Source organism: Panulirus ornatus, chromosome 46 (assembly GCF_036320965.1).
Source record: "Panulirus ornatus isolate Po-2019 chromosome 46, ASM3632096v1, whole genome shotgun sequence".
NCBI lineage: Eukaryota > Metazoa > Arthropoda > Malacostraca > Decapoda > Palinuridae > Panulirus > Panulirus ornatus.
Window position 1 is genome coordinate 12,017,709 of NC_092269.1, and position 12,544 is coordinate 12,030,252.

At 39.0% G+C, this 12,544-nt stretch overlaps 1 protein-coding gene across 6 annotated transcripts in view; it reads left to right on the top strand.

Annotated features, from left to right (window-relative positions):
- Positions 1 to 12,544, top strand: part of BRWD3 (bromodomain and WD repeat-containing protein) — a 385,638-nt gene that overhangs the window by 279,042 nt on the left and 94,052 nt on the right. For all 6 annotated transcript variants that reach the window (XM_071688832.1, XM_071688831.1, XM_071688833.1 and 3 more), the window contains one exon: positions 11,746 to 11,994. In XM_071688832.1, coding sequence (XP_071544933.1) covers positions 11,746 to 11,994 — 249 coding nt within the window. The remainder of the gene's footprint in view (positions 1 to 11,745; positions 11,995 to 12,544) is intronic.

The following is a 12,544-nucleotide window of genomic DNA, read 5'->3' on the forward strand; positions in this document are numbered from 1 at the left end:
CCTGACTCTCTCACTTCGCACACTACTCTGACCAAAACACCCTATATCTGCCAACCTGTCATCACGCTCATTCAACAAACCTTCAAAGTACTCACTCCATCTTCTCACTTCACCACTACTTGTTATTACCTTCCCATTAGCCCCCTTCATCGATGTTCCCATTTTTTCTCTTGTCTTATGCACTTTATTTACCTCCTTCCAAAACAGCTTTTTATCCTCCCTAAAATTTAATGATACTCTCTCACTCCCAACTTTCATTTGCCCTCTCTTTCACCTCTTGCACCTTTCTCTTGACCTCTTGCCTCTTTCTTTTATACATCTCCCAGTCATTTGCATTATTTTCCTGCAAAAATTGTCCAAATGCCTCTCTCTTCTCTTTCACCAACAATCTTACTTAGTCCCACCACTCACTACTCTTTCTAATCTGCCCTTCTCCCACCTTTCTCATGCTACAGTTATCTTTTGCATAAGCCATCACTGGTTCCCTAAATACATTCCATTCATCCCTCACTCCCCTTATGTCATTTGCTCTCACCTTTTTCCATTCTGCACTGAATCTCTCTTGGCACTTCCTTACACAAATCTCCTTTCCAAGGTCACCTACTCTCACCACTCTCTTCACCCCAACATTCTCTCTTCTTTTCTGAAAACCTCTACAAATCTTCACCTTCGCCTCCACGAGATAATGATCACACATATCTCCACTTGCACCTCTCAGCACATTAACATCTAAAAGTCTCTCTTTCACACACCTGTCAATTAACACGTAATCCAATAACGCTCTCTGGCCATCTCTCCTAATTACATACATATACATATGTATATCTCTCTTTTTAAACCAGGTACTCCCAATCACCTGTCCTCTTTCAGCACACAAATCTACAAGTTCATCACCATTTCCATTTACTTACAACACTGACCACCCCATTTACACCAATTATACCCTCAACTGCCACACTACTCACCTTTGCATTCAAATCACCCATCACTATAACCCAGTCTCGTACATCAAAACTGCTAACAAACTCACTCAGCTGTCCCCAAAACACTTGCCTCTTATGATCTTTCTTCTCATGACCAGGTGCATAGGCCATAATAATCACCCATCTCTCTCCATCCTCTTTCGGTTTTACCCATATCAGTCTAGAGTTTACTTTCTTACACTTATCACATACTCCCACAACTCCTGCTTCAGGAGTAGTGCTACTCCTTCCTTTGCTCTTGTCCTCTCACCAACCCCTGACTTTACTCACAAGACATTCCCAAACCACTCTTCCCCTTTACCCTTGAGCTTTGTTTCACTCAGAACCAAAACGTTCAGGTTCCATTCCTCTAGCATACTACCTGTCTACCTTTTTTTCTCATCTTGGTTACATCCGCACACATTTAGACACCCCAATCTGAGCCTTGAAGGAGGATGAGCACTCCCCACATGACTCCTTCTTCTGTTTTGCCTTTTAGAAAGTTATAATACAAGGAGGGGATGGTTTCTGAAAAAAATAGAAAAAAAAACACTTGTCCCCTTTAGTCGCCTTCTATGACAAGAGGGGAATGCGTGGGAAGTATTCTTTCTCCCCTATCCCCAGGAACAGGGGAGTAGTTGAGTATCATAAGCAAATTTGAATATCTTAGATATGACACTGAAAAGAATGGGGCCTAGGAACAACCCCTGTACCACTCATTACATTTAGCCAATCTGAGGCTTTGCTGTTTAATGCTACACGCTGCTTTCTGTCGGTAAGCCAGTCCCTGATCCTTGTACAGAGTTCTTCAATGATTCTGTGAGCTTTGAGTTTATATTAAAGTCTCTTGTGAGATTCTCTATTGAAAGTCTTTTGAAAATCTAAATCCTCTTCATCAGACAGTACTTTTCACCCTAATTCTGATGAATAGCTTTAAAAAATTCCAGCAAATTTGTCAGGTAGGATATTTTATTGCAGAAACTGTGTTGGTTGTCCGATGTAATTTTGTGATCTAGAAAAGCAACACTTATATCGTTATTTTTTTTCCATCATTTTACCTAACACTGATGTGAGTCTAATTGGGCAAGGCACACGTTTTGTCTCTTTTTTTTTTTATATATAGGAGTGCCATTTGCTAGTTTCCAGGCAGTTGGTACCTGACCATCTGATAGAGATTTGTTGAATATTTTTGTTATGGGGTTTATCAGCTGTCTCCTCACCTCTTTTAAAAGTCTTGGAGCTAAGTTATCTGGGCCGTTGGATTTTTTAGGATTTAATTGATCCAGGTGCTTAATTACTTCAGAGCTCTTTATATCTCTAACTTTCAACTCTTTTCATCAGATCAGTTAAACATATTTATTGGTTCTGGTATTCAAGATGTTTCTTAAACTGTGAATGTGAAGTTGAAAGAATAATTTTGTATGGTAACCATTTCGTTGTTGTCAGTAGTTAGTGCGTCATATTCATTTCATAATAGCCCAATTCCTTCTTGTACTGTATTCCTTTGCCTTATATATTTGAAGAAGTCCAAAGGATTATTCTTAAGTTTCAAGGAAATTCTTTTTTCTTCATGTTTGCTCCATCTTATGACCCTTCTTACACTTGTTTTGGATTTTGATTTATTCCTGATGATTTTCATCAGTTCCCATTGATACGAATTTCTTATATTTTCTTCTTTTGGCAAATTATATGTCAGTGAATATGAAGACTGTATGAGGTAAGGCATGTGGTTGAGAGAGCAGAAGAGGGTTTTTTGAAATGGTTTGGTCACATGGAGAGAATGAGTGAGGAAAGATTGACCAAGAGGATATATGTGTCAGAGGTGGAGGGGACGAGGAGAAGTGGGAGACCAAATTGGAGGTGGAAAGATGGAGTGAAAAAGATTTTGAGGGATCGGGGCCTGAACATGCAGGAAGGTGAAAGGCGTGCAAGGAATAGAGTGAATTGGAACGATGTGGTATACCGGGGTCAACGTGCTGTCAGTGGATTGAACCAGGGCATGTGAAGCGTCTGGGGTAAACCATGGAAAGTCGTGTGGGGCCTGGATGTGGAAAGGGAGCTGTGGTTTCGGTGCATTATTACATGACAGCTAGAGACTGAGTGTGAACGAATGGGGCCTTTGTTGTCTTTTCCTAGCGCTACCTCGCACACATGAGGGGGGAGGGGGATGTTATTCCATTTGTGGTGAGGTGGCGATGGGAACAAATAAAGGCAGACAGTATGAATTATGTACATGTGTATATATGTATATGTCTGTGTGTGTATATATATGTGTACATTGAGATGTATAGGTATGTATATTTGCGTGTGTGGATGTGTATGTATATACATGTGTATGTGGGCGGGTTGGGCCATTCTTTCATCTGTTTCCTTGTGCTACCTTGCTAACGCGGGAGAGAGCGACAAAGCAAAATAAATAAATAAATATAAATAAATAATGAGGTAAGGATGAAAGGAAGCTTTCCTGGAGAAATCTGACTGACTGTGTAAATGGTTTTGAGAATGAGGGAAATGTAGTCGCGTTGGGTGATATGAATGCGAATGGGATGTGATGAAATTGGTGTGACAGTTGGTAAAAGGGGAGTGCCTCGAGTAAATGAGAATGGAAGTTATCTTGTGGATATGTGTGCTGAGAGGGGCTTATTTCTTGCCAACACTTTTTTCTGGACAAGATGATCCACAAATATACTTGGATGAGGAATGATGGAAGAGAAGAGCAAAAGGGTTTGATTGACTATACGGCAGTGGATGAAAGATTGAGAAAGTTTTTGCTGGATGCTAGAGTTGTGAGAGGATTCTTTGGAGACTTTGACAGTTTTGCAGTTCTTGTGAGGATGAGGATCAGGGAGAAGTGGAGGTATGATGCAAGGAAGAATGAAGAGGTAAAGGTGTTGGCAAACAAGATGATGAATCAGAAAAATGCATGGAGTATTAACGGAAGGTAACTGAAAGCTTAGATGGAAGTGCAGTCATGTGTGAATGAGATGTTTATAATGTTTAGGGAAATGCTGTTAAAGGTTGTAGAATTAGTAGTTGGATGTAAGGTCATGAGATATAGGAATAAAAAGGGCAATATATGGTGAACAGAAGAGATTAGAAAGGCAGTGGAAGAGAAGAAAAGGGCATATGGTAGATTGTTCAATAGGAATGTACCAGTGGAAGTTCAGCAAAGGAGGTAGAAGGAATATAAAATATGTAAGTGGAATGTTAAGAAGCTGATAGAGGAAAACAAAGAAAGAGTAGATTATGATTTTGGAAAAAAGTGAAAAGTTTTGGGATAATAAGATACTATGATGGAAGGAGGTGGAAAAGGGAAGAGGTAGAGGTAAGAGTGGAAATGTTAATGTGAGAAGTAAGGAAGGGGAGTTGCTGAATCAAAAGGAGGAAATGAAAGGAAGATGGAAAGAGTATTTTGAAGAACTGATGAATGTGGGAGAAGGGGAGGCAGCAGTTGTTGCATGCATTGATATGGAGAATGGAAGGAAGAGGATACAAGTGCAAGGGCCTATAGCAAAAGGAGGGTAAGAAGAGCAATAATGAGGCTGAAGGTAGGACCAGTACCTGGAGTGGATGGGATTATGGCTGAAATACTGAAGTATGGAGGAGAAAGTGTGATAAGAGTGGATGCATCTAATATGTAATTTAGCGTGGAAACAGAAGGTTCCTGAGGATTGGGTGAAAGCTATTATTGTTCCTTTATTCAAAGGAAGAGGCTGTAAGGATGTATACATCAATCAAAGGGGAATAAGTGTTTTAAGTATACCAGGAAAAGTGTATGTAATGTTAATTGATTGAGTGCTGGAAGGGACTGAATGCAGAATAAGTGAAGAACAAGGTTTTTTAGGAAAGGTTGGGGATGTAAGGATCAGATTTTTGCAGTAAAGATGACCATAGAAAAGTATCTAGTGAAAGGTAAGGAGTTTTATGCAGCTTTTATAGATCTGGAGAAGGCGTATGACAGAAGCAAGTGGAATGCTTTATTGAGTGTGTTCAGGATGTATGTTGTTGGATGGTGTGAAAGCCTTCTATAGAGGAGTAAATGGGTATGTGAGAATGGATGGAGACTTGAGCAAAAGTTTCGAGGTAAATGTAGGTGTGAGGCAGGGCTATGTAATGTCACTGTAGCTTTTTTATATATATCTGGTTAGAGTGATAAGAGAGATTAAAGCAAAACTAGGGAAAAGGGGTGCAGAGATAGAGTGTGGTGGTGAGATATGGTGTCTAGTGGCAAGACTGTTTGTGGATGATAGTTTGTAGTTTGCTGAGAGTGAAGAGGAGTTGCAGATGGTAGTAAGTGTTTTTTTATGAAGTGAAGCATAGGCAATTGAAGGTAAATGCAAGTAAAAGTCAAGTAATGGTGTTTAAAAGGAAACAGTGAAAGTATAGATTTTGTAAGACCATGTAGAGTAAGAGAAGAAGGTGTACTAAACAGTTCTTTGGATATGTGGAAAATAGACTGGAAGAAGTGAGAATTTGAGTGTTTAGGAGCTGTATTAGGTAAGTTTGGTGATATGGAAGGAGAGATAAGTGAGAGAGCAGTACAGGGTAGAAGAGTTATGGGGTCCCTTAATAGAATAATGGAGGGTTGAGGTGTATGGAAGCGAAGAGGTGAGTAAGGGACAGCATAGTCCTCCTAAACCTGACCTATGCAGCCAAAACATGGTCATGGAATGCATCACTAAGGTCAAGAATCCATGCTGTGAAAATGAGCTATTTGAGAAGAGCATTTGGTGTGACTAGATGGGATGAAGAAAGATTAAAGAGGGTATGAGAGATGTGGTATGGCAGGGAATGCAAAGGGATGAATTGATGAGTGTTAGAGTAGGTGAAACATAATACTCTGAGATTGTTTGGACATGTGGAAAGAATGCAAGACTGAGAGTCTACAAGGAGAGTGTATGATAGTACAATTAAAGAGGTTGGTGATGTTACTGGGGCTTTTTAAGACCTTTTATGATATGGGCAAATAGGGTGGAAGAATACTGGAGGGATTGAAATGGTGGAAGAATGCATGGAATGTTGCATGCGAAGGAGGCATATAAAGACAGGGATAAATGGAGACTCTTTTGCCATGGCCATCCTTTGATGGAAGTTTCTGGAAGGAATGGGCTTCAGAGATGTAGATATATAGATAGATGGATAGAGAAATAGATAAATAGATAGATAAATAGATGGACATAGAAAAGCCCTACAGGAAAAGAAATAAAGTGGAACAAATGTCAGAGATTTGGGAATGATTATCAGTGAAAACCCATGATTCAAGTAACTTATTAAAAAGGTAGTGCTTTCAAGCCATATAATGAGTGGAATGATTTTGAGAAGATTTGCCAAAAGAGATGGACAATTGCTGTGTTCTCAGTTTTTTGGACCTGTGACTTTTGACTTTTATGGATTTTCATAATTTTTTGTTAAGTGTTTAAGCAAAATTAGAGCTCCAAGATACAAGGTAATGCTAAATGGGATATTACTGTATCTGACATTAATGCAGGCATGAGCTACTTAAGTGCACACATCCCTTACACTCTTAATAAAAACTTGTCACTGCTTCTAATAGCTCTTCTCCCACACCATATATACAAGAGACCTTACATGAGGCATATGTTGCAACTTTACTGTATGCTCTCTTCAGATCTATAAATGTCGTAAGAATCTTACTGTTTTTTTAAGTATTTCTCACACTTATTCTTTAAAGCAAATAAGTGATCCACACATCCTTTATCACTCCTCAAACTATGGTGTTTCTCCCTAGACTGAAAATCTGTTCATTCCTTCATCCTTTGTAGTTTGAACACTCACCTTTGTTTTTGTTCCTTTGCCTTTGTAACTTGGCACAATATATGCATTCTACCAATTTTCAGGCACTTCCATGATCCAAATATACATACACTGAAAATCCTAATTAACCAATCAACCAGTCAACAGTGCAGTCACCCACTTTCTAAGGAAATTCGGCTGCCATTACCCTCCACTGCAGCCACCTTCCCACATTTCATCCTTTGCAAGGCTTTTACTTCCTCTTCTCTCTTCACCAAACCACTTTCATGACTCTCTCACCTCACATACTACCCCAACCCAAACACCCTACATCTACCACCACCATCAAACACATTCAACTGTCTTAGAAAATACTCCATCTCCTCCTCACTTCATCACAGCCTGTTGCTATACCCCCATTTGCTCCCCTCACTGATGTTCCCATTTGTTCTTTTGTAATTCTCACACTTTTCTTTCAAAACATCTTATTTTTCATGAAGTTGACTAGAACTCACTCCATCGTCCATTTGCCCTCTTTTTTCCTTTGCCCTCTACCACTTTCTGCATCTCCCAATCATTTGCACTTCTTCCTTGTAAGTACAACCCCCGATACACTTCTCTTTTTTTCTTTTGGCACTACTCACTCTCCTTTCTCACCTACCCTCCTCCCACCTTCTGCATGCCATATACTTCTCTTGGACATGCATCACTGCTTCCTTAAATGTCTCCTTTTCCGCTTGCTTCATTTATTCTACCTTGTGCCATTCTACACACACACACACACACACACACACACACACACACACACATCTTTTCCAGGCTTATTTACTCTCACCACCCTCTTGCCACTCATATTATTTCCACTTTTCCAAAACCCTATATAAATCTTCACCCTTGCCTCCATTAAGCACATTTACATACTAGTTTCTCCTTTTTATGCCTGTCAATTAATATTTAATCCAATAATGCCCATTTTCCATCTTTCTTAATAACCCATGTACAATTATGAATGTCCATCTTTTAAAACCAGATTTTCCAAATCCAGTCCTTTTTCAGCACACAACTCCACAAGCTGTTTACAGTTTCTATTCTCCTTACTGATTACTTTGTTCCCCCAATTATACCCTCAACTGCCACATTACTCAGTCTCGCATGGAAATTAACCATCTTTAATACTCAATCCCTTGCATTAGATTGCTGGCACACTCACTTAGCTGCCCTCAATACACTTGCTGCTTATCATGTGAAGCAATACTAATAGTAAGCCATCTTTCGCAATCCACTTTCATCAATACCCATGTCAGTCTGGAGTTCTTTTCTGTACATTCCATAACTCTGGCTTCAGTAGTAGTGCTCTCTCCACCTTAACGTTTGCCTTCACACCAACCCCTGATTTTACCTCCAAGACCTTCCCAAACCATCATGAATTCAAAGGAATGTAAAGGAATTCACACAGCAACAGACCATTAGGTCCTTCTGTTTATGATTGTGAAAGATATCAGAAACTCAAACATCAGTATGGTAAAAGTTAAAAGGGATACAGATAATTCAAAAAGAATAACCTGCAAATTGTCATTGTGGCTGAGGAGGTGCATGCAACTCGTGGACTTGAAACAAAATATTTATCAAGTCTGTACTTAAACATATCTATAGTACTGATTTCAATCACTCTAATTGGCAAATCATTTCATATGTTGACAATCCGCTTGAGGAAAAAGTGATTCACCTCATTTAAGGTACAATGTTTACTGATGGGTTTGTATTCATTACTGAAAATGAAATCCGGTGAATCAAGTCTTAAGTAGTTTGAAAGATCATGATTGTCAGAGCCTTTGATAATTTTGAATACTGATAATTGATCATCTCTTAATCTTCTCTTTTCTTAGCTAAATGAATTCAGGTCATATAATCTGATCTTGTGGGATTTGTTTCTTAGCCTGGAAGTAATCATGGTAGCTCAATGCTGCAGTCTTTTCATTCTGTATATTTTTCTTTAATATTGTGAATAGAATATTCAAGATGGGGATGAACCAATGAACTGGAGAGAGTAAGGATGACTTCCCTGAATGTAAATTAGGGAGCCTTTGAATCTAAGAATTCTGTTTGCTTTATTCACTGCTTCTGTGCACTGCTTACTTGGTTTCAAGTTGACACAGATTAGTTCACCTTAGTCTTTTTCTTCATTTACCTTTTACTATTTAGCAGAATTAATTCTATTTCATGCCTCTTCATTTGCACTACTGGTGTGTAAAACTTTGCACTCACTGATATTAAAATTCATTTGCCACTTATGAGCCCAGTAGGAGAGATGGTCACTGGGTTTATTAGACTACATGTAGGCAAGTAAAAGAAAGATTTTTGGTTGTAAATATTAGAAGAGGGGCAGCTGGTGGGATGTCTGACTGCTATCTTGTTGAGGTGAGGGTGAAGATTTGTGAAAGACAGGAGAACAAATAGGAACATTGGTGAAAGGGACAAAAGGGGAAATGATAACAGGTATTGATGAAGTGAGGAGGAGATGTAGTATGTATTTTGAAGGATTGTTTGATGATAGAGAGTGGCAGTTTAGGGTATTTTGATCAGGGTGGTATGTGAAGTGAGAGAGTCATGGAGAGTGGCTTAGTGAAGATAGAAGAGGTGATGAAAGCCTGGCTCAGGATGAAATGTAGCAAGGCAGCTTGATCGGATGGTACTGCAGATGAGTTCATTAAGAAAAGGGGGTGACTGTGTTGTTAATTGGTTGGAAAGCATATGCAGTGTATGTATGAATCATGGTGAGGTTTGTGAGAATTGGTAGAAGGCATGTATAGTGCCATTATTTAAAGGCAAAGTCATAAAGTGTTCAAGCTGACGAGGTATAAGTTTGTAGTGTATACCTTTAGGTTGTATGGGAGGGTATTGATTGAGAGGATGAAGGCATGTATAGAGCATCAGATTGGAGAGGAGCAGTGTGGTTTCAGAACTGGTAGAGGATATGTGGATCAGGTGTTTTGATTTAAAGAATGTGTATGAGAAATACTTTGGGAAACAGATAGATTTATATGTAGCATTTATGGATCTGGAGAAGGCATATGATAGGGTTGATAGAGATTCCTTGTTGAAGGTCTTGATGATGTGTAATGTGGGAAGTAAGCTGCTAAAAACAGAGAAGTTTTTATCAAAGGTGTAAGATATGTATATGAGTAGGAAGTGATGAGAGTGAATGGTTCCAAGTTAAGGTTAGTCTGCAGAAGGTTAATTTGATGTTATCATAGTTAATTTGTTTGTGGATGAGTGGTGAGGGTGGTAAATGCAAGAATTTTGGAGAGAGGGGCAAGTATACAGTCTGTGGAGGTTGAAGGGCATGGGAAGTGTCATCTGGTGTTTGCTGATGATACATCCCTGGTAGCAGATTGTTGTGAGAAACTGCAGAAATTGATGACTGAGTTTAGAAGATTGTCAGTGTGGCTGAGGAGGTGCATGTAAGTCGTGGACTTGAAATAAAGTATTTATCAAGTCTGCACTTAAACATATCTATACTACTGATTTCAATCACTCTAATTGGCAGATCATTTCATATGTTGACAATCCTGTTGAGGAAAACTAATTTACCTCATTTAAGGTAAAATATTTGCTGATGGGTTTGTATTCATTACTGCAAATGAAATCCGGTGAATCAAGTCTTAAGTTGTTTGAAAGATCATGATTATCAAAGCTTTTGATGATTTTGAATACTTGTAATTGATCACCTCTTAATCTTCTCTTTTCTTAGCTAAATGAATGGTTCCAAGTGAAGGTTAGTCTGCAGAAGGTTAATTTGATGTTATGGTTAATTTGTTTATGGATGAGTGGTGAGGGAGGTAAATGCAAGAGTTTAGGAGAGAGGGGCAAGTATACAGTCTATGGGGGTTGAAGGGCATGGGAAGTGTCATTTGTTGTTTGCTGATGATACATCCCTGGTGGCAGATTGTTGTGAGAAACTGCAAAGTTGATGACTTAGGTTAGAAGCTTGTGTGAAATGAGAAAGTTGAGAGTAAATGTGTATAAAAGCAAGTTTATTATATTTGGTTCTGCAGGGCTGATTGACAAGTTAGTGGGGATATAAGTTTGAATAGGGAAAAATTGGAGCGAGTGAAGTGTTTTAGATATCTCAGAGTGGACTTGGTAGCAAAAGGAACCATGGAAGCAGAAGTGACTCATAGAAGGGGCAAGGTTTTTGGGAGTGCTGAATAATGTGTGGAAAGAGCATGTCAACTGGAAGGGCAAAAATGGATATGTCTGAAGGAATAGTAGTCCCAACAATATTTTATGGATGCGAGGTATGGGCTATAGATATGGTTGTACAGAGGAGAGTGAATGTGTTGGAGATGTAATATTTGAGGACAGTATGTGATGTGAGGTGGTTTGATCGAGTAAGTAGTGAAAGGGTAAGAGAGATGTGTGGTGATAAAAAGAGTATGAGAGAGCAGAAGACGGGTGTGTTGAAATGGTTTGGACATATGGAGAGAATGAATTAGGTTGATAAAAAGGATGTATGCATTAGAGGCAGTGTGAGCAAGGAGAACAGGGAGACCAAATTGGAGATGGAAGGATGGAATGATAAAGATTTTGAGTAATCAGGACCTGAACATGCAGATGGTGAAAGGAGTGCAGAGAATGAAGTAGATTGTAAGGATATGGTATACTGCAGTGAACGTGCTGACATTAAACTTAACCAGGGGATGTGAATCTTCTAAGGTAAACCATTGAATGGTCTGTGGGGCCTAGATGTGGATAAGGGAGGTGTGGTTTTAATGCATTACACATGACTCCTCGAGAATGGATGAAAGTGGATGTTGCCTTCTTTGTCTGCTTCCTAGTGCTACCTTGCAAGACAATGACCTCTTATGAAAAAATATAAAGACAATGTAATGTAAGGTATATATTCAAATTCATAGGCATATTTATATTTTTATGTTTGTCCTGATATATTTACATTTGAAAGTGGAAGTTTATATACAAAACTATATGTATAATATTGATATTCTCTGACTTGTAATCGTCTTTACAGAGATGGAATGTGTGTTGATCCAACACATTTATATCATGAGCTTCTGGCCAATTACCACTCCCCAGACCATAGTGATGATGACAACTTGGATGGGGCAGGAGGAGGTGTGTTTAGAGGGCAGGGTAGAGGAGGTCATAACAAGGGTCTTAGAGGACGTACCCAAGGTCGTTCAGACAATCGGTCATGGCAACAGATGTCCAGAGATCTCTTGCGAAACATATTTGAAAGGGAGGATTCTATGCCTTTCAGGTAAGTTTTTAAAAATGTATAACGTTAAAGACACTTGATTCATAGGTTTGTTTTAGAAACTTTGCATGCTATTCATAAATGTTTACTGAAAGCATATGTGATAGTTAAGTGTTTCTTAAAAGCAAGATAGAATTTGTAAAGAACAAAGATTTTGTCCAAAGAAATTGTTAAAAAGGGTGGAATGTTCGCATTTTGAGGCTGGGGACAGGTTGGTCAAGAAGATGTATAGCAGTTCAGAATCTGTGACAGATGAGTGGATAAGGGTGGAAGTAGACACTTGAGGCAACTATAGCATGTAATTCTTACATTTTATTTGAGTAAACCATCTTCAGGGAACAGAGAACAGATTAGAAAGAGTTATATGTATGCAGCTCAGGTCACCCATCTGGATGCCGTGATGTGTCTTGTTCTCACTTGTTCCTGTACCGTGGACTCCTTCTCCTTTGTGGTGTGGGTTTCAGTATTTCTTAGTCACATCTCTAATATTGGTTTTGCTGTTATGTTTGCCAATTTAAAGAATTTTTCTCTATGATTCTTTGTCTTTTCCTTT